At 44.4% G+C, this 22,101-nt stretch overlaps 1 protein-coding gene across 1 annotated transcript in view; it reads right to left on the minus strand.

Annotated features, from left to right (window-relative positions):
• The window catches only part of ALK (ALK receptor tyrosine kinase), a 2,452,973-nt gene that overhangs the window by 406,034 nt on the left and 2,024,838 nt on the right, over positions 1-22,101 (minus strand). Inside the window, exon 10 of the mRNA XM_078647129.1 lies at positions 17,730-17,899. Coding sequence (XP_078503255.1) covers positions 17,730-17,899 — 170 coding nt within the window. The remainder of the gene's footprint in view (positions 1-17,729; positions 17,900-22,101) is intronic.

The following is a 22,101-nucleotide window of genomic DNA, read 5'->3' on the forward strand; positions in this document are numbered from 1 at the left end:
TATAACATCTATTGGAAATAGATATCTGTTCCTTCGAAGTCACTCAAGTGAGGGAATTACCATCCATTCGAAATAGTTGATCCCGATTCCCCTTCTAGTGCTTTGTCAGATAGGCCCACAATAATGGATTTTTATAGTCAACACGGCACTGTGTTCTAAATATAATGCAGATCCTAATGTTTAATTATCGTTCGATCTAAATCATAACAACAGAGATAGTGCACATAACATAAACTGTTTTATTCATTGACAGAATTCGGTACTGGTGACTATTGTTCTAAAAGAAATCGAGATCTTTGACCCACTTTTGCTCCAGGTGTCAGACAGTATCAAGCTTTTTCCATTTATATTAGTAAAGTTAGTAGCAATAAATATAATAAATATTTTTGGAGCCATAAGATCAATAAGAATCATGGTTCCCCCCCCCCTTTTTTTCCCTAATCAACTGAATGTGACAACTACATCCTCTCTCTGAGATTTCCCAATAACTACACACGATCAATGAGCACAGAAATTTAAACCTTTTTGTCGTGACATTTCATGAGCTAGACTTGTCGGAAAAGTTAGGTCTTCTGTCTAATTCTCAATATTTAGAGTTTTGAATTGATTGGTACCATATGTATATAGATTGTTTTTTAGAAGTTGCTGTTTTTTAATTTCTATTGTATGTTCATAACCTAGGTAAATTCGTGGCTTTCCTGAAGAAGGCGCTGGTCGCCGAAACGCGTGTCGAGAAGATATTGTATTGTGCCACTCACCTTTTTTATTATGTTTCATTTTTAATTCGTTATTTGTTGTATGCATTTGTATATTGACATGTATGTATTGTATATCTTAGTTAGGATAATTTTTAATCTTTTGTCCTGATTATATGTTTGTTTTTAATTCAGTATCCAAATTGATGTAATGTTAATAAAATAATTTTGGTACCATAACTCCGAGAATAGCCTTTAGCCTTTAATTAATTTTTTCTATGTGACAAGCTATTATGGTTTCCTAGATGTTTATCTTCATACACGATAATGTCTTTCTAACCATGGTCGCATAGCCAACAGTTCTCCAATGCTTCCCGTCTTTCCCTTGTGGGATAGGGACTTAGGGTCCGTAGTATCCCCAACCTATGATTCATAAACTCTACCTTGCTCCAGTCGTTGTAGGATTCACTTAAGTAACCCTGTGATTTCAACCTGGTATAGCTATGAAGGGTCATCCAAATATGTTTGCGTTGAGACAGGTAGTGCTTGTCCTCAAGCAGTGACAGTAATTACTTGCTTGCTTTTGCGAGCTTTTTAACTTTGCGATGACTAATGGATAGGACCCAAGTGCTCGTTAGACCAAGAGTGCCCAAGGCCTTCAACAGGTAAGTTCTTGCCCGAGAATAATATTTAGTTTACAGTTCAGACCAAAGGTAATGGCCCAGTGAGCCTTCCTTTGCCAAGTTAAGTTTGTGGCAACCGGTCGTTAAGGCCTCCTTCTGTGTCAGTGTCTGTTTAACAATGCCAACCTTCAGCCTAGTCTGGACTAAGGATGAGTGGGAGGGTAGCTGGAAGATTGATCTGTAGACTGGGACAAGCATTTTATCCAATATTGCACTATCCTGACCCCTGAGTGCCTCGCTTCTGCAGGTCAAGGTTGGAAGTATCTGTGCGTAGGCCACCTGCAAAATCGGCATGAGCATTGGGCCTTTCAATTTTGTCGAGAGACCTAAGGCCGAAGGCCAAAGCATTGCCCTTCTTTCTGATTTCTTCTAACTGTTCACTGTACCGTCCGATCTCGTTGAAGTAAACTCTGAGGTACTTAAAGCTTTTAGTTGCCCTAATTTTTCTTGGTCCAGAAACCATGGGGGCGTTTGAGATCTAGTGCCATGAATTGCTAGGATTGTAGTTTTATTTCTGTTAATCATCAGTCCCTTCCTTATTAAGTAGGCTGAGGCTGCAGGCCAAGCTTGGTTCTGCAAATTAAGACTAGATCGTCTGATAATAGCAGGCTCGAGAACCTCCCCTCTCCACCCTCCCAGTTTGGTCGAATGAGAGTTAACTGCCTTTAATGTGGGGGTAAGATCAAATAAGAACAGGATGAAAATATTTTGGAGCAAGGACGCATCCCTGCTTAAGACCTTGCATGGGTTTAATTGGCCTAGACAAGCTAGAGCCATCTCCAATTTTAATTTGGACCCATGTGTCTTTATGCAATAATTCAAGGGCCCTTAATAGGCCAGTCAGGATGTTCATTTTTTCTGCCAAAGTCTCCCCCGGTGTACTCTATCGAATGCACACTTGGAGTCGATGAAACACAAGTAGACTGGTTGGCTGTTGGTCTTTGACGAGTCAGTTCAAAGGGAAAGTGCCATGATGTTCACTGAGGTCCCTGTATGTTTGGTGAAAACAGTCTGATTTGGTGGAATGATGGTATTAGACTCAGCTCAATGCTGTAGCTCTTCCAGTAACACCCCTGTGAAATATTCGGTGTCACTGTCAATCAGAGCTACGAAACGGTAGTTCCCAGGGACCCCTTTGTCTCCACCTTTGTAAGTTGGTGTGAAGAACAAGCCTTGCCATGAGGGAGGAATACGATTTCACTGCAGTATGGAGGCGAAAAGCGGTGTTAGCTGTGCAGCCCAGAATGATGGGTTATCCTTATAGACATCAGGTGGGATACCGCTCGGGCCTGATGCCCCATCTGTGCGGCCCTTTGCCATTTTTTTCTGGACTAAACTTGTGGAGGCAACGTATCAAGATGATTTTTGATTACAGCTCGTAAACTGCTTTGGCGGGCTTTTAAAGGTTCTGAGTCATCGGCCTGTGTGCAAGGCTGATATGGCTGTGTCAACGGATAAAAGTGGTGAAGAAAGAAATGATACCAGGTTGACCCTGAGAGGTTGGAGGAAGTCACATTTGGAAGATATCTGCCAGCTCTGTTTACAGTCCACCAGAAGTTCACTGAGTTGTTTGGCTTGATGCCATGCAGTAATTTTCCCAGAAGGAGTTTTGCTTCCTTTGACTGTTCTTTATGTCCCTTTTTAACTCTCTGCTCATTTTGTGTAGGTTGTACAGTATTGAAGAGTCAAGTGCTCTCCACAGAGAATTTACCATCCTTCTAGCCCTCCTTATTAAATAGTTATTTCCCCATCCTTGCTGAAGGGTCGTGGTTTGTGCTTCGATCTTCTGTTTCCCAGAACAGGCGTAGCCTGCTGGCTTGCAAATTCTTTGGTGAGCCTTACCCAGCAAGTCAGAGGGTCTTCCCCCAGCGTATGAATGGATGCCATTCATTGTTTAACTTCAAAGGCCAGTGCTGGGAAAGTGTTAATAGTGCACCTGATACGTTTGAGAATAATTGTGTCCCCTTTGATCCCTTGGTCTGCTGCACATGCATGGTATGAAATAGACTGACATCTGGCAACCCTCAATAATTTTGGCTTGATCAACAGTTATCCTATTTTTAGCTCTTGAGGCTGTTAGATTTATGCGAAATTAATAATATATCAATACAATTATGATGAATTAAAAATAAAGAATCAATAATGACACATGTTTAATTTGATATTAGTCTTCATATAATGAAAAGACTATAGTAAAAAAAATCCATAATAACTGAGATAAATGGCAATAACCTTAACCCTAACCAGTAGTCGAAATCTAACCTCAAAACAAACTGTAACCATATTGCTAAATCTAACATTTACTCTAAAAATATCGGTTAGACTAACCAGAATGCTGGACCCAACCCTGACTCTCACCTTAATCAAACCTCAACACCAACACGTATCCAGGCCACACCCCTTCCACTAACCATAATTTAAAATAAGAGTTAGTGCAACTGGGCACTTAGCTTGCGACTTGCTAGTGGCTTCCAGTTCCTGTTTGTTCCAGCCTGCTCTAGTTGCCACCTTTTGACAACAATAACATCATTCTATTTCAAGCATTCTGCAAACACCTCTCAAACTTCTGCTGACAGAAGATTTCCAAAATCTACTAAACATTTGATCCACAGCATACTGATACAAACTCCCCTGACCAGCTAGACACTTCCTTCATTGCCAAACAACAGCAAAGCAACTGTAAGCGCAGCTCAAATGAAACCACTACCCTGATGAATATCTTCCACTAAGGAGCTCCCTCAGACCCATGCCCCCACTTCATAAACAACCTTGGAAGAAACCATCATCTCCCCCTTGCTCACCACTATTATCAATACCTCCATCACCACCACCACCTTCCCGTTTTGGTGAAAAAATGCAGAGGTCAACACCCACGGACCCCAACATCCTCAGCAGATACAGACCCATCTCGCCCATTCCTTTTCTAGTTAAAGTCATGGAGAAAGCCATCATTACCCAGCTCACAGGCCACCTAGAACTCCATCAACTACTAGACAGCTCTCAATCAGGCTTTCACATCAACCAAAGCACAGAAACAGACCTCATTGCGGTCACCGATGACATCAGAAGCCTCCTCGACCGAGGAGAAACAGTGGCACAGATTCTCCTTGACCTCTCTGCAGCTTTTGATACGGTCTCCTAGAAGTCACTCATCACAAAGCTTCAGCACTTGGGCATCTGCTGACCGGCCCTCAAGTAGATATTCTCCTTCCTCACAGACAGAACTCAACGAGTTAGACTTCTCCCCTACGCCTCAGTACCGAAGAAACTCATCTGTGGATTCCCTCAAGGATTGTCGCTCAGCCCAACACTCTTCACGTCTACATGACACCCCTTATGGGCATCGTCAGAGCACACAGTATCAACATAGTACCATACACCAACAACACACGGGTCATCCTCTCCCTTAGCAATTCAACTAGCACCGCCAAAGCAAGCTTCGCCAACTGCATAAGCAATATTGCTGCTTGGATGAAAAACAACTGCCTCCAGCTCAATACAGACAGAACTAACCCTAATTTTCAGCAACATCCCATTCCGCTGGGACGCCCCTGTGGGCACTCTGAACTTGGCACCCATACACCCCTGTAGACCATGCCATGAACCTCATGATCATCCTTGACTCCAACCTCTCCATGAAGATACAATTCAACACTCTCCTCATCATGCTTGCACACCCTGTGGATGCTACACAAGATTTTCAACTGGATTCCACTGAACACCAGACAGATGGTCACCCAGGCTCTTATCACAAGTAAACATGATCACAGAAACATCCGCAACGTTGAAATCCCAGTCCATGTCCTACGCCAACTGCAAACCACCCAGAATGCCATTGCAAGACTCATACTGAACGTCCTGTGAAATAACCACACCTCAGCAATCTACACTGGCTTCCAGTCCAGGAAAGATGTGAGTTCAAGCTACTCACCCACACCTACAAAGCTCTCCACAACACCTTTCCACCTGCTCAATCACTGGTCAAACAACCCACCAGTCACCTTTGATCTGCGTCCCAGGCAAGAGCACACCTCCATCGCATCAAGAAGACCAGAAGCGGAGGACGCTCCTTTTCATACCTTGCAGCCAAGACCTGGAACGAATTCCTGAAACACCTCAGAAGCTCCCCCTCCCTCATGGACTTCCAAAGGAACCTCAAGACATGGCTCTCCAGACGAAACATGCATGATCTCCTTCCCCTACCCCCTCAGCACCTGGGTACCCTCATGGGTGATTAGCCACGCTCTACAAATTCATATAACATGCCATATTGGTATGTTATATGAAATTAGGGAGACTGCTCAGAGGATATGGGAGTAATAAAGATAACCTTTGCAGGCCAGGTGCCCAGCTCTGTGTTGAGCACTGGGTTCACTTAAAGTACATTCTTGTAAACCGGGTCATCCAGGAATTGGTTTTAAAATGAAAGGAAGCTGATAAAATACCTAGAGCACCACCATCCCCTATAGTTTCCCTTTGAACCCAATTTGGTCCTTACCAACTTAATCAAATTTACCCCAGTTTTCCCAAATTTGCCCCATACTCTTTATCAACATAACAAATGCACCTTAGTTAGGTCTCAACCCAATTCTCAGTGAAACTCTGCTACCCCATAGCAGGCAATTCCCCAGAGAAATATGTGTTAGTTCAAACCAGTACCAACAGATTTTGAAGTGAAGAAATGATTACAATAGCTTTCCCAAACCAATTGGGAAAAATAGAGACAAATGACACCAAAATGATCAATCTTAGATAGAGTAAACCAGAAGTAGGATTTTTTAAAACGTTTTGAGGTAACTATCACACATGTCAATGGGTTGACTGGGACCTACACACGATTTTAGGTTGCCAGAGATAGAGCAGAAGTCAGATATGCCAATAGGGTAACACCGGACAAAAGTTTTACTTTGGGACTTTAGTCTAAGTTTTGGAGCTCAAAGTCATTCAAGCCAGGCAAAGGCCCAAGGACAAAGTCGGTGATGCTCCCCACTGGTGTCGGCATCAAAAGCTCAGAGCAGGACAAAGCTGGATTCCTAGCTGCAGAGATTGCTTCACCACTTGAACAGATGTGCCACCTTGAGGAGGTCCAAGGTTTTATCTTTGGACTGAGTCACTTTTTTGCTTTTTCAAAATCTGCTAGCCTGGCAACCCTGGAAGCTGTAGCTAGACAGGGCTCCTCAAGACCAGATACCTTTACTGTGAGGTCCTGATTAACTACTTTTCAGCACTGGAAAAGCATTGAAAGGGACCAACCTAGTTTTTTGGCCTGCCTAGGGTGCCCATCCCTGGAGACACCTCAGCACTATGCCCTGGTCCTCCAGTAGTAGAAAAAAACTCCCAACTTTCTTCAACTGCTGGGAAAGTTCCTTCTGGTGACTCCTATAGCCCTCACAGCAGGCTGCCTGGCTTCAGGTCTTTCTCCAGTCAGGACTTCCAGCAGGGACCTGTCATGTGCGGTCAACTGGGTCTTCATGGAGGCAGGAGTCCTTTTTTTCTGAATTTGTGTGAAATCTTCCTTGTAGGGTCCCATGGTAGACAGATGGTATTGGGCTGGAATGTTAATAACTGGAGTCTTTTGTCTCTAGTGCCTTGGCACCCCTGTACTGTGGAGCCCCAAAATAGGAAGTACCACTTTCTAGCACTTGACTCTCAAGGGATGCACTGTGGGCCAGGGACTCAGATTTCCACAAAAACAAGGCAAATGATAATAGTGCTCATTGAAGGCATATATTTCTATTATGTATGGGGATGATGTGAATACACACTGCATTGTACATTTAATGTCTATGCAACTGATGCAATCCGTATGCCATTTAGCATGGTTTTACAGCAAAGTTTAGTCAATTAAATGAATCCATTGCAAAGTGCATACACCTGTGGTAGAGGCACACATGCTGTGGCACTGTTTAGCAGTGGCATGGCATGCAGACTCCTAAGTCAGCAAAAATCAAACGTAAACCATGGGGGGCGAGGCTTTTTTTTAAGTTCCAGTGCACATCGACCTTTGTATACACACATTTTCTCTGATTCAGCCTAGACTTTTCTTTTTTTATACTTCAATGATTTGCTACAGCAGAACTGGAACTATGTCTCCTTATGGCATACTCAGTTTCTACCACTAACTTTATGTGTCTCAGCAGCAGTCCCACTGCTCTCCCCAAGAATGACCTTGGGTTAAACCACCTGCTCCTCTGTGGATATCCGGACAACTGTAGCAAGCACAGAGATGAACAGAAATCAAAGTTTAAGTGTAGGTGTTTTTTGGGAGGAATTCGGTAGATACACAATCTTGATTCCCTGAATTTCGCTTCCACGTTCAGTGAAACAGGGAAAAGGGTGCTAAAAATAAGGTAGGAAACACAACAATACATCAACGCTTCAGTGTTTAGTATTGGTTTTCAAAACGTGTATTACCACGAAATGCTGAATATTTGACGAAAATAGGAAAAGAGAAATAAACTGGGGTTGTGTGGCGGAACAGTATGGGGAAACAAGCCGCAAGTGTGTCACTCGCACAAATTGCTTCCAGAGCAGATTTGATGCGTTTTACCATTCCACTTCATTTTTATTTTTTTTGTAAAACAATTTTTATTGCAGAGTTACACACTTCAAAATACAATTCACGTACAATCAATTTGCACAGAGTCTTTCCAATCTCGATTCCAACCACAGTTTTGTACACAGCCATTGAGCCCACATCCCGGGGGCTGGGCGGCGGTACTCGTGGACCTGTTATACTCCCTGGTGTGCTGGCACGTGTAGGGGGTGATTGGTGTTACCGCCCTCTGCTTTATATCTTGTTCGTCCCCCCCTCCCTTTACCATTCCACTTTGTCACGTTTCCCCTTGTACATACGACACAGGAGTCGGAGGGAAAGGTTTCACGTCTTGCTTTATTCCCTGCCAGCTTCTCACTGGCTTACAGACTACCTCCCTATCCTGTTCCTGTTGTAGTCTCCTCCCATTCCTGTTTGCCTGCCCTGTCCTGAAGAGGGTCAGGCGGGACGACACGACATCTCCCCCTTTTGTACAAAGTCTTTTATTCCTTTATATTTCCTCGACTAGTCGCCGCGGTTTTCTGATCTGGCGCTATGGGCTTCTCTCTCGTTCTGATGTTTGGACGGGATGGATTCCTGCACTGGCGATTCGCGTGGGACCGTGGCAGTTGCAGTCACTGCTGTCACTTTGACTCGCTGAGTCACTTGAGCCTGGACTCGAGGACATCTCGTGGTTGCTGCGTGAGTTACATCTCTTGAAGTGCGATATGTTTCTCGTTATCTGCTTGTGGTCAGCCTTCGCCGTGATCATAGTTCCTTTCCTTTTAGTGACTTGTAGGGGAATGTCCAGATACCGACTGTTTGCCTTGGCCCGCCGGTCGCCTCGAACTATCACCCAATCCCCTTCCTGGATGTCAGCTTCTTTAGCGTGTCTGCGCCGGTCGGCATATGTTTTCATTTTAAGTTTCTTCTCATGATCCATATCAGCCAGTGAGTTGTGATCAACTGTGATGGTTCGATGTTGGGGTGTAGTGTTTACTATGGGTAGGCGAGTGCGGGGCGCTCTTCCCAACATGACGGTGGCTGGGCACTGATTTGTAGTGCCGTGCGGAGTGGTCCGGTATGCCCGTAGTTCAGTGATTGTTGGATGTCTCTATGTGCTAACTCAGCCTGCTGAATTGCTTTTTTTGAGTGTCCCCATAAATCGTTCCACCATGCCATTGGCCTGAGGCCATAGTGGAGTGATCTTCTGGTGCTTGAAGTTGAGATGGGTCGCAAATTCTGTGAACTCATGGCCGTTGAATGGGGGCCCATTGTCAGATTTCACCCGTAGGGGAATGCCCCATGCTGCAAATATTTCATCTAGTACTGGGATGACCGTCGTTGCTCTGGTGGATGTTATTAGCTGTGCAAATGGGAATCGTGAATATTCGTCCATGACGACTATGATGTATTGTCCTGACCGCAGCGGTCCGAAGAAATCGACTGCAACTTGTTGCCATACCCCTTCTGGTAGCTCCGACATTTGGAGCGGTGCAGGTGGTTCCTCTCGGCTGACTAGCTGGCATGTCATGCAGTCTTTCAAGGTCGTTTCAACCATTTGGTCTAGTGTGGGGAACCATAATCGTTCTCTCAAGGACTTCTTTGTGGCGTTTATGCCTCTGTGGCCTTCGTGTGCCAAGTTGATGACCCCTTGACGTAGCTTGTGTGGGATTACGATCCTCCCCCCTCTCAAGAGGAGCTCATTGTCACTGATGGAAAGTTCATCATGTACACGCTGGAAGGGCATGAGGTCATGAAGAAGCTGGTCCGAGTCCTGAGGCGAACGTCTCACATCTCTCCAGGAGTTTTTGCGAACACAGGCCATAACCGCTTGCACAAGTGGGTCACTCGTTGAGGCATCTCGGATTGCTTCCAGGGGGACCGTAGGTGGGCATGCTGTGTCGACAACAAAATGGACGTAGTCGTCAGCTGCAGATGGGTCAGCTCGGGCACCGACTAGGGGGTGCCGTGACATGAAGTCGGCCGGGTTTTCAGCTTTCCCTGGCTTATGGATGATGGTGAAGACGTAGTCTTGTAGGCGTAGGCCCCACCGTTCAATGCGCGGCGGCATTTTCGCGTTGGGATTGCCAAAGATTGTAATGAGGGCCTGGTGGTCTGTGATGATCGTGAAATGTTTGCCGTAGACAAACAAGTGGAAGTGTTCGCACGCCCATACCACGGCCAAGCTTTCTTTTTCTGGTTGGGAGTACGCTTTTTCAGTGTCCGTGAGGCTGCGGCTTGCGTACGCGATGATGTGACGCTGGTCAGAGTTCTCCCGGTATTGGGCCAATATGGCTCCCAGACCCACTGGGCTGGCATCGACTGTGATTTCAGTTTTCTTTTTAGTGTCAAAGTAGGCAAGGTTTATGGCCGATCCGACGGCCCGTTTGATCACTGTGAATGCTTGTTCACATGCGTCGGTCCATTCGAAAGGTTGACCCTGTCATGTAAGTTCTCGCAGGGGGTAACTGATTGTGGCGTAATCGTGGATGTAGCGCGCGCAGTAGCTCGCCATTCCAAGGAAAGAGCGAAGATCACTCACGTCTCGGGGCGTCGGGGTGTCAGCAAGGGCGGTTACTTTTTCCGGGTCGGGCTTCATCCCCTCTTTGGAGAAAACGTGTCCGTAGAACTTCAGGGTGTCCTTGTGAAACTCGCATTTGCCGGCATTGAGAGTCAGGTTTGCAGTGAGCAGTGCGTGGCATACTCTGTCGAGAGCGGTGTCGTGCTCAGTCTGATTTTTGCCGAAGACGAGCAGATCATCACTGTAGTTGAAGGCGTTAGGAATGCCTTGAATGACTCGTCGGATGGATTCCTGGAAGATCTCGGCGGCCGATGAAATGCCAAAGTTCAACCGTTTGTACCGGAAGAGGCCCTGATGTGTGGTAAACGTCGTGATGTATCTCGATTTTTCATGAAGCTCCAGCTGATGGTAACCTTTGTTGAGGTCGAGCTTGGAGAACACGGTGGCGCCGTTGAGTTTCGTGATCATGTCACTGATTTGAGGTCCAGGGTGGCGCTCTCGCTCGATAGCAGTGTTGGGTGCTCTCATATCTACGCACAGTCTGACTTTGTTGTCCTGACCCTTCTTAGGGACCACCACAACTGGTGACACCCACGGGGTCGGTCCTGATGTGCGCTCAATAATGTCTGATTGTAGAAGATCCTGGAGCTCTTCGTCGACGGCTTGTTGTAAGTGAAAGGGCACCTTCCTGTGGTGTTGAGCGATTGGTATCACGCTTTCATCAATGTGCAGCTTCACCTTGAAGTGATTTCGTTTCCCCAGGCCTTTGAAGAGGTTCGGGAATTTCGCCACGATGTCGGGGGCGTCTTCAGTCATGTAGAGTAGTTCTACCAGTTTCAGCCTTTCTGCTGTGGGTAGGCTGAGCAGACAGTCTGCTACGTCTGGTCCTTCTACTACGTGGATGTAAGCCAAGATCTTCCGGTCCTTGAACGTGAGAGTGGTGTGGAAACGGCCTAAACACGGTAGGGGTTTGCGTGACATCCATGTGAATATGCGAACAGCTGCTGGCTCCAGCTTAGGTCGTTGTTTCATGTTGTGGTATTCCAGAGCACAAATGTAGTTTAACGACGCTCCTGAGTCCAGGACAAACTTCGCCGGATGGTCTCCTATCATGATGTCCAGTTTCGGGTATCGTTTCAAACGGTCCGGGTCTGCTACCATGCAGATATATTCATCACTGACCTGCACTGTGGACGTGTGTGGGTACCGTTTCACACGGTCCGAGTCTGCTACCATGCAGATGTATTCATCACTGACCTGCGATGTGGACGTGTGTGACGACGAGTCACTGGACGAAGTTCTGCGTGACCGGTGGGACTCTGTCGTGTGATGTCTGGATCGGTGTGAGCTTGTGGAACGCCCTCGTGACCTGTATGAGCGTGCTGATCGGAGGCTAGCGTTGGAGGAGCTGGAAGAGCGTCCTTCCCTTCCTTTGATGGCACGTGCGTGGTGTCGCGTGTTGCGGCCTTTGTCGGACGACCTGTGGGTTGATTGCTTGGCCTGACACATGATTTCGAAATGATTGTCTTTCCCACAGCGATGGCATCGCTGACCAATTGTGGGGCATTGCCCCGAGTGCGGGTAGTCTTGTCCACACCGGTAGCAAGTAGGCGCAGATTTGGAATGTGTAGTAGGTCGCGTGTTCCTCCTGGAGGATGATCTCTGAGGAGTGTAGGATTGTTTGCTCGACTTGTGAGAATGCCTCGTAGGCCTGGTAGCTCTGTGCGACTGGACGCGGAGGGCGTGCTCCTTCCTGTCCGGCTTGTGGGTTTCCATTCGCTTGGCATGGCTTTCAGCCTGGTCATTAAGTCTCGTTAATTCTTCAATCTGTTCCAGAGTGTATTGCTTTTTTAGGAGTTTCCGGCGGAGTGATTCCGACTGGCATCCGTCGATGATGCGAAGTCTCAGGGCATCCTCCGTTTTGAAATTGTCAAAATCACAGTATCGTGCCATCCGTTTGATGCGCATGATGAAGTCACTCATACATTCTTCTTTTTCTTGAGTGGCTAAACTGAATGTGTAGCGCTCGTAGTCTACATTGCGCTTGAGAAGGAATCGTCCATCAAGGGCACCTTTGACCTCCTCGTAAGTGGCAGTCGTTGCGTTCGGCAGTTCTTTGATGATTTGCGCAATGTCCTGGCCTATTAAGTTCCGTAAAGCCACTAGCTTTTGTTTCGGGTCTTGTACCAGGGATCCGGTCATGTAGTCCTCGAAGTCTTCACTCCAGCTCTTCCACGCCGGCCCCATGCTGTTGCCTGTCGTCAGCACTAGCGGCTGCGGTTGACGCATGAAGGGGGCTCCCATGGGTGCCTGAGGCATCATGGCTGTGGTGGCTTGTGGAGCTGGTCCTGCTATGGCTGTCCCTCCGGATGTACTGTCAGGTCCAGGGTTGGACATTCTGGAGAAATGACCGCTTTTGTATGTCTTGTTCCTTCTATTTGCAAGTATTGGCAGTAGTTCATGCGATAACGAGGTATTTATTGAGGTGAGGCACTTATTTGCATTTCACAGTGAGTATTTCTATTCTTGGCATAGGGTTTGAGTTCTTTAGTAAATGCGCCTGACTTTAAGATGGCCGCCGTTATCGGTTCGTGGGTTGTGTAATGATTGGCGCCTGACCTAAAGATGGCCGCCGTATGGGACGCTGTACTTTTGGCCCACGTGCATGCTCACATTCTTGGCGGCGCTGCGACGGCGCTACTCTCACGCTCCTGTGCTTCACTGCGTGTCACTCGACTCACCCCTGCTCCTCGCCGGGAACCGCTCCTCGTTACAGGCGGATGGGGACCCTCGCGTCCTCGGGGCACAGCTCTCAGTCCTAGGAGGCACGCGTGGCCGTCATCGCGGCGAAGAGGGATCTCCTTCACCACACCACCGTTGCTGGGGGGGCGCGACGTCCCTTGGTGAGTTAGCGCTGGTCCTGGCAGTTGCGGCGTCTGTCTCTGCTTTTCGCGGTCTTTTCCGTGATTTTTTTTTCTCGCTGCGCTCGCCTGCAGACTCGCCTGTCGGGCCACTGAAATGGCTGGGTCGTGACTTCACTCGTGGGAATGTTCTATCCCACCCTCGTCGCCATTGTCACGTTTCCCCTTGTACATACGACACAGGAGTCGGAGGGAAAGGTTTCACGTCTTGCTTTATTCCCTGCCAGCTTCTCACTGGCTTACAGACTACCTCCCTATCCTGTTCCTGTTGTAGTCTCCTCCCATTCCTGTTTGCCTGCCCTGTCCTGAAGAGGGTCAGGCGGGACGACACGACACACTTCATATGGATTGCTTGCATTGAATGCACAACAGACTATTCTGGATCTGAAAAAAGTACATTGAATCACCACATAGTAAATGAAATATCACATATATATTTTTTCAGGAATCGTGTGCTTGTCAACACATACACTCGTGTAAGGGCGCACAGTTCAGCTACTTAAACCAATCATTGGCAAAGGGAGCATGTCTGGTTTTAGTATGGCGAGACATAGATATGCACAAATGCAGTTTGCATACATTTGCACATTAAAATCAGTCCTATTGGATTTGACAGCACGTGTTCTAATTTCAGTAAAGGTTCTTGTAAAGGCATATAAACAGATTGTATTCATGTACCATTATTTCTCTTTTGTGCTTCCAATGGTTGAACTCAAATTGGTTTGTTTAGGCAGTTTTTTGCTATATTTTTAAGTTTATCACATACGGGGTGAGATATTTTACTGTAGTAGTTTCTTTATTATCTTTCTGTCCAAATCTCCAAGAATTGAATCCATTTAAGTTTAGTTTAATTGCACAAAAAATGCCATTTGAGTTTCCTGAGTCATTATATTTTAACACTACACTGCTGTGTTTATGTCCACAGTATCCCTCGATCATGTTGATTACTTTTGTTCCATATGAGCTCAGATACCTTTACCAAGATCTATACATTGAAAAATGACAGCTGCAAGCTTACTGGGCTGGGCGAAACAATCCACCTAAGTATAAAATATCAAGAGGATGTGAATTTGGCAGAAATAAAACAAAAGCGGTATTCTCTTAGGGCCATATGTATCAAGGCAAAATGGGTTCGCAAACGCCGAAATACGCAGAATGTTGGCGTTTGCGAACCCATTTACGCAAAATAGTATGTATGAAACAATTTGGGTGCAAAATAAGGAATCACAAAATTTGGCATTCCCTTTTTTGCGATTGCATTCTTAAAAGCAATGTATCAAGGAAAAAAATAATTCCAAAATGCTCTTAAGGAATCGCAAATTACCACCAACTTCTAGTTGGTGGCAAGTTGCGAATTCTCTTAAAAAAGCATTTTTTTAAAAATCCAAAGGTGCGATGTGACGCTCATACATGCCCTTAGGGCATGTATGTGCGCCATATGCGCACACATGTCATTTTCAGAAGTGCAGCAGGGTGTTCTTGAGACACCCCTGCACCCTTGAAATTATTATCAATTTGCGATTAGCAAATTGCGAATCGCAAATTGAGAATAATTTCACATTCATTCCTATGTGCCTCCTGGCCCATAGAAATGAATGGGAAATTATTCCTTAATTGCGATTAGCAATTTGCTATTCGCAATTAAGGAATTTTAGGAAATCGCTAAAAAAAGCGATTTTCTACATACATACCATTTTGCGATTTCTAAATAGCGATTCCTTAAAAATCGCTATTAAGAAATCGCAAAAGGGTATGTAGATACATATGGCCCTTAGTCATGAAGAGCACCTGAACCTAGACCAGCAAGTTCTAAAGTTCGAAGCAGGAAGAACACACTAATGTATACATTTCACTTTCTATTACTGGGATTTCCAGATCACCCCATGCTGGAATAACATCATGACCAGAATTCACTGCAGTATATGCACAACTTTGCAACTATTTCAGCTTGTAAGGTATACCTGCTCACGCCAAAATAGTTACAGCTTTTTGCACATCGAAGTTACGTTGCTGTAGCAGTGCATGAATGCCAAGAGAAAAATGAGAATGGATGAGTTAGTTACACAAATTTAGCATAAGCTACGATTATTAAGTTAGAGCCTGACCACGATCCAGTCAGACAGCCCGCCTGACCGCCGTCTTCGTGGGCCCTTTCCAACCGGTGAGGCTGGGAAGTTTATTCCGCCGTATTATGATGCAACAGTTGCTACCGCGGCAGTCGCATCTACAAGCAGAACACATGTCCCCGTATATGTTGCTGCAAATGCGTACAAAATCACAGAAAACATGTGAATTGTTTACACATGCATGACATATGTGAAAATATGCCTTGTGCACCATGTACCCCATTGCTGGAGTGTGGTGGAATGGGCACTGCCTATCCTCAGTTACTGCTCAGGAATATTAATGAAGGAGAAGTAAAGACACTGCTTTAGGATTCATTAGCTCCCCTGAGCTATATGCATGAAGGAACATGAACCTACAAACGCCAGTCACGAGGTGACCCCGCCGCGTCCCGCCCCAAGACCACTGACCCCTTGCTGCGACTGCAGAGACCCCCCACCGCATACCACGCTGACAGAAGCTACCGTTCTCCTACTTCCCACCCTTTATTATTCCACCATTGTATTGGTTCATGTATTTGTTCCTACACCGGTCACGTTCCCCGACCAGACCTTTTATTGCTGTAGACAGCGACATTCTACACGCCGTGACAATGCTGCGGGACGTCACGTACCTGCTGACACAATGTACTCCCGATACAATGACATGTCACAACCTCCTGTACATATGGGCTGCGAACCACGGCTGGGACGGGTGCCCCCCCGACACTGGAGGACCGAATATGAGTGTTGCCTCTCACCTCTGATGTACACACTTACGTGGCCGTCACTGGGGAGTTCCACGCACATCAGGCCATCAGATGTCTCGGTCTTGGCTGCAACAGTCACAGCCTGGCGTCACCGCCTATACGAGCCTACTCCCCTGCATTAGTGAGCTATACCATTATACACCTGTTCACGTCATAACGACATCTCAAACGCAGGATTTTCAGTCCCTCTGTTGCCTGTCCACACAGTACCTAACAAACACTGCTGCTACTAGATACTCCTTGTGGATATAGACTGTTGCTCATATGGTGCAGATGCCGGAGACGCACTGATGTACCTACACTAACGAATGAAGAAAATGGAAAATCTACAGACCTACTTGTTTACCGTGCTGTGTATTATAATATGTCTAAATGTTCTATTTATACTACGCCGCCGGACCCCAGGGTTGTCGGCTGAATGGCTGTGTCATCTCGCCCCTACTTCCTTTGATTGCCAACCTCTGCTGCCGGCCCCTGTGGGTTGTAGGCTATGCGCTGTGTGAAAACAAAACGGACTGTCTTGAGCAATAAAGGTCTTTAAATATTAAAAAAAAAAAATATGAACCTACAAACGCCAGAAGCCCCCCCACCAACATCGGCCATCGCGGTCTGTTTAGGGAATGTAAATCATTTCATTTCCACCATGTAATTAAATGTAGAAAGTCAATTTCTCACACCAACTAAGTCCTATTGAGCACAAACAGTGGTGTAGGAAGGCTTGCAATGCAAGAAGAGGACACATTTGTTCCTTGCCCTTATTGTACCTTTACCTGTAGGATTCCTACAGAGGGAGTAGATCTGAGTACAAACCCCTATGAAAAAGGGATGTGCACAGATCTCTGGCTGCCACACCCCTAGTCGAGCCCGATCCAACCTACAAACATTTTAACTGAGTGCTCGCATCTCATAGCTCAACATTTGTTTACTATATTGCACAACAATACCTCAATCACTACAGAAGTGCTTGGTGAATAAGTAAATAATATCACTAGACATGGAGAGACTACTTCATGTGTGAATTTGCTTATGTGCAAAACTCTCTTTTGAGTTCAAATGATTCATGAATTGGTCTCATGGTGTTGCCATCTAATGATCCAGCAACCTTACCAATGATTCACAAGGTGAACATCCAGTACGGCGAAACTTTAACAACGCAGTACTGTTACCACGCTACTTTTACAACGCAAGTCGTTACGACTACTTGCGCTGGGGGGCGCTCCAGGATAGTAAATAGTTTAATTTACTATCCAACTCCTTCCCTAGAGTCCACGGGGACTGGAATAGTAAATAAAACTATTTACTATCCAGCGCCCCTCAACGCAAGTCGTTGTAACGACTTGCGTTGTAAAACTAGCGTGGTAACGGTACGCGTTGTCAAAGTACACGCCGTACCATCATACATCCATTCACAACAAACATGTCCATCTGAATCTCTACAAGTTTCTTCACCACTTTCAAAAGGGGTAGTGGGATTTGAAAAAAAGAAGCAGAACTTCTACCTGTCAGACACATCCAGGAGCGGTAAGACGATCCGTTGCCAGACCCCAAGGCCTTCAACATTGGCCATGTGCCAGACCCCTCGACCATTGGCTTTTCCAGTTTTGTTCTCAGCAAGAACCAGGGAAATATTTCCATACAGGAACCCTCTGATGAGCATGGACATCCTGACCTATAAAAGAACAAGACATAAAACAGAGCAAAAGTCAGCCACTTCAGGTCACAGTGTGCCACATTTTAGATTCTTGTGCAAAGCCAATATATATATATGTCAGTTGAGGACATCACCATTTTCTGGGGGGGGAACAGCAAAGCCCATGGACATGCTGTAGCTGTTGAACTATCACTTCTACACATGTTTTCAAGAAAATTAGTGTTAAGTAGAATACACACTGAACTACACTGCACTCAAGTACTGTTTCATTTACAAGATGTATACATGGTTTGACTGTACTGCAAAAACTGTGAATGTCATTTTGTGGAAAAGTTGAATAAATACAATTGAAAAAAAAGTACTGTTTCATTTACTTGCAGAATAGATCTATTTTATAAGGTGTGCTGATTTCGAACTTCGAACTTAGAGATTTGTGTTCAAGCCAAAGGACAGGTTATTCATTCAAGAGTCTGGAAACACTCTGGTAGGATGAAAGTTCTTTATTTCATATTAGGCCCTTAGGTTACAGCAAGAGTAGGTCACTCTTCTCAGGGCTCCATCCTCCCTCCAACAGCTCCTATCTCCAATCTCCCACTCCACACCACACAGCAACATCCTAGTACATCATTCACTCTCAGAATTCCAGACATCAGCTGAGACTTACTGGGAATAGCTTTGCACAGTATACTACAGACCTCCCTTTCTTACAAACAACAAAACTAAGAACAGACATTCCATTGCATATAGATTACTGTGACACATATTCACAATCAATCGCCAACATGTCTAGTTCACACATTCTCCCAACAACCTGTTAAACTCTTCAGTATCCACAGAGAAACACAAATACAATAAATAACAATGATGGAAATTCTGCGATGGGTCAAGACATGAAGCTTCCCACACCTCATGCTATACAAAGAAACGAGACAAAAGCTAGGTTTTGATGACCATTGCACATTATCCGTCGCAAGTCTTGTGACCTCCTAGAACACAAGGCCCTAACACCACATGTCTTCACATTCACAATGACTTAATACAACAGGTATGCATGCAAAACATGTAGTCATTGGTGGTGAATAACGAGGAGCGGGCATGGAACCTACTGGTTGCCTTCGACAAAGGTTTTGCCCATCATGCCTAGTTTACATATTCAAGGCACAAATAAAACATAAACCACTGCACCATTCACTCACACACAAACACAGGTGCAGTCAAACCTGCCCCACACTCAGTCACAATAGTTGGCCACACCAACATGACCAAGAGCCAGGCTGAAGAGAGCACTTAATCAGTATCCAGTATCACACTGTTAGACCTAACAGCCTTCGATGTGACCTTCCACAAACGTTTTGCCTTCGCCCAGCCTGTTGTTGAATTTCATTTTTTTGGCTTTACGACCCTATGCACTTTACCACTGCTGACCAGTGCTAAAGTGCTTGTGCTGACTCCTTAAAACATGGTAAAATTGTCCTACACCTTTACTTTATTTATATGTCCCCCGTAAAATGGTACAACACGAACCCAAGGCATGTTAATTAAAGGCTACTAGTGACCCTCCAGCACTTATTGTGCCACCTACATAAGTAGCCCTTTAACTTATGTCTCAGGCCTGCCATCGCAGCCTATGTGCAGTTTTAAACTGCCAATGCGACCAGGCAAGACAAACCTCTTGCCAGGCCTCAACCTACATTTTTTAATACATGTACGTCACCCTTAAGGAAGGCACTAAACAGCCCAAGGGTAAGGGGGCATTGTATTAGAAAAGTTGGATATGTAATTTTAGGTTTTACATGTCCTAGTAGAGACAAATGCCAAATTCATGTTTCGCTACTGTGAGGCCCCCCTCTCCCATAGGATAAAATTCGTTTACCCTATTAAATTTAATAAGTGCTAACTTTTGATTGGGAATAGGCATGAATGTCACGTTTCATCTCAAAAGAACTGTAATTTAAAGTCCTCTTTTATGGCAAAGTTTGATTTTACATCACAATTCTGAAAATCACACTTTTAGTAAATTACAGAAAGAGAGAGTAGGCAACCCAATCAACCCTTGGAGGCTTGGGAGAATTAAGTATTTACAGGTAAAAAGTGCCTACAAGGGATTCACTTGAACACACTTAGTCTGATAATTCATGCAATGCTATAACAAGGTTCCAGCCGGTAACCTATAGTTAAACAATCTCTATTTCAATATTACATTTCTTCCCAAAGGATCTATAAATGATACCAATGCAAACGAGTGTGATTACTTCTTGATCAAATGTATGTGATATAAAAATAAAGGGTACAAAAAGAATGAAGCAATACGCAAAAACGTCTCTGTTTACACAGTGATTCAATGTTGTTAGTACCTCCAAATAATTTTCGCAAACATTTATTCCAAACCAAAAATACATAAACAGAACAGTGAGTCTCAACAGAGCAGAAAACACTTCCAAGAAAAAAATTAAACAATAAGGAAATAGTCTGGGTTAGACACCGACTGAAGTGCTAGCGAGGTTCCGGAGGAGTCTCTTGCTTGACTTCTATAAGAAAATCCACCTTTTAATGAACTATGGTGATTGTATTCAAGCCTTAACATTTGTTGGAAAGTGCATCAATTCTATGAGCTCTTCAATTGCTTTTCCTTCCGTATAAATGACCAGGAAGTTTATTAATCTAAAGATTCGATCACAATTGGACACTCCTAATAGAATGTTCATAACGGTCACAAAACAGCCGATTTCATCGTCATGAAGATGGTCTGATGTATGTATACACCAATAAGACCGAAACGTCGACAACCTCATCTATTTCCTTTTTGTTTAATTTTCTTCCTGGAACACTACCTCCAAAAGGCCATACAGGACCCCCTAAATGCATGGATTAGTCTGCTACAACATTCCTCCTTATGTCACCGTCACTGTTGAATCAATTACTGCCTTATGCTCCACTGATTATTTCAGAGTTATACTTACTACAAAGGTGATTTCCTGCCTCTTCCTACTGTCTCTACAGCATGTTTCCATAGCACTCTCTCCACACTGGTGCATTTATATCATTGAGCAAGAGCAAAAGAGTCCCAACTTTCAAGCACGTGTGTGCATATTTCTTGGCGCAACCACAAATACCACTACGTTATTCTCTTGACATTTATATTAATAGAGATTCAGTACTTCAGCAAACACACATTAATGAAAACCATAAAAATGATAATATATAAAAAACAAATTTTTAATTTATTACAAATCACAGAGTTAAAAACATTTCATCACATCGGAACATTGGTATTCACAGAAAACAAAGTCGACGCTGTGTTTCGGTGATTGAAAGGATGTACATCTTCTTCAGGACAGTTTTCTAGACAGTGAATAATAATTATATTATTATTACAAACACGTGTTGCTGACGACAACCTCTATACAGTTACATAAGCATTATATCTCTCTATACTTAATCACAAGTAATCCTACATTGTTAAAATCGCAATTAGCATGCACAACTTTATTATAAAACATATAGTTAAAAAAACTAAACTTTTTTAAAAAATTGGCAATCAGATAGATATAATTATTTATACCAAAGATCAGGACGAAAGACAACCTTTTATGGCCTTCATACTTCAATACATTCATTTATACATATAGGGTTGTCACATGAAGGTGAAACTTATTTTAATGATTGTACCTTTTATTTTCACAATGCTATGGCTACTCCCTCTTGAGATTTAGGATATATATGGACATCAAAAGGTGGAGGTAGCGATTTAAAATCTCCTCGGGATTATGCCTATAATGTACAATACGTTTATTTTAAAATATTAATCACCAGTTATTCCACTGGGCAGTACAAATTGCAGAGATCCTGCATACATACCAATGAGAGAGGTACTCAAGATACAATGACCTTCGTTGGAGCCACCGTCTTATTTAAAATCAAATGTAATAATATATATGTATTAGTGACAACAAGAATGAAAATTTTTTTTTAGTATCCCTTTCCTTTAGTTCAGGAATTTTTATTGATTTATTAGTGATTATTTACTTGCCTAAGAAAGCCTGCCAAGAAGACTGTTTTTAGGACTGCTTGCAGTCGCAACTGGATATCGACTGGGTTTAAGTTTAGTTCTTCAGAATTAAAGGAATCTGTGAATAGGTATGAGAAACAGTGCTATATTTACAAGCATATCTTCATCTCCATATGGTCAATCATACACCTGATTTAATTATATTTCAATT

Source organism: Lissotriton helveticus, chromosome 6, assembly GCF_964261635.1.
Source record: "Lissotriton helveticus chromosome 6, aLisHel1.1, whole genome shotgun sequence".
NCBI lineage: Eukaryota > Metazoa > Chordata > Amphibia > Caudata > Salamandridae > Lissotriton > Lissotriton helveticus.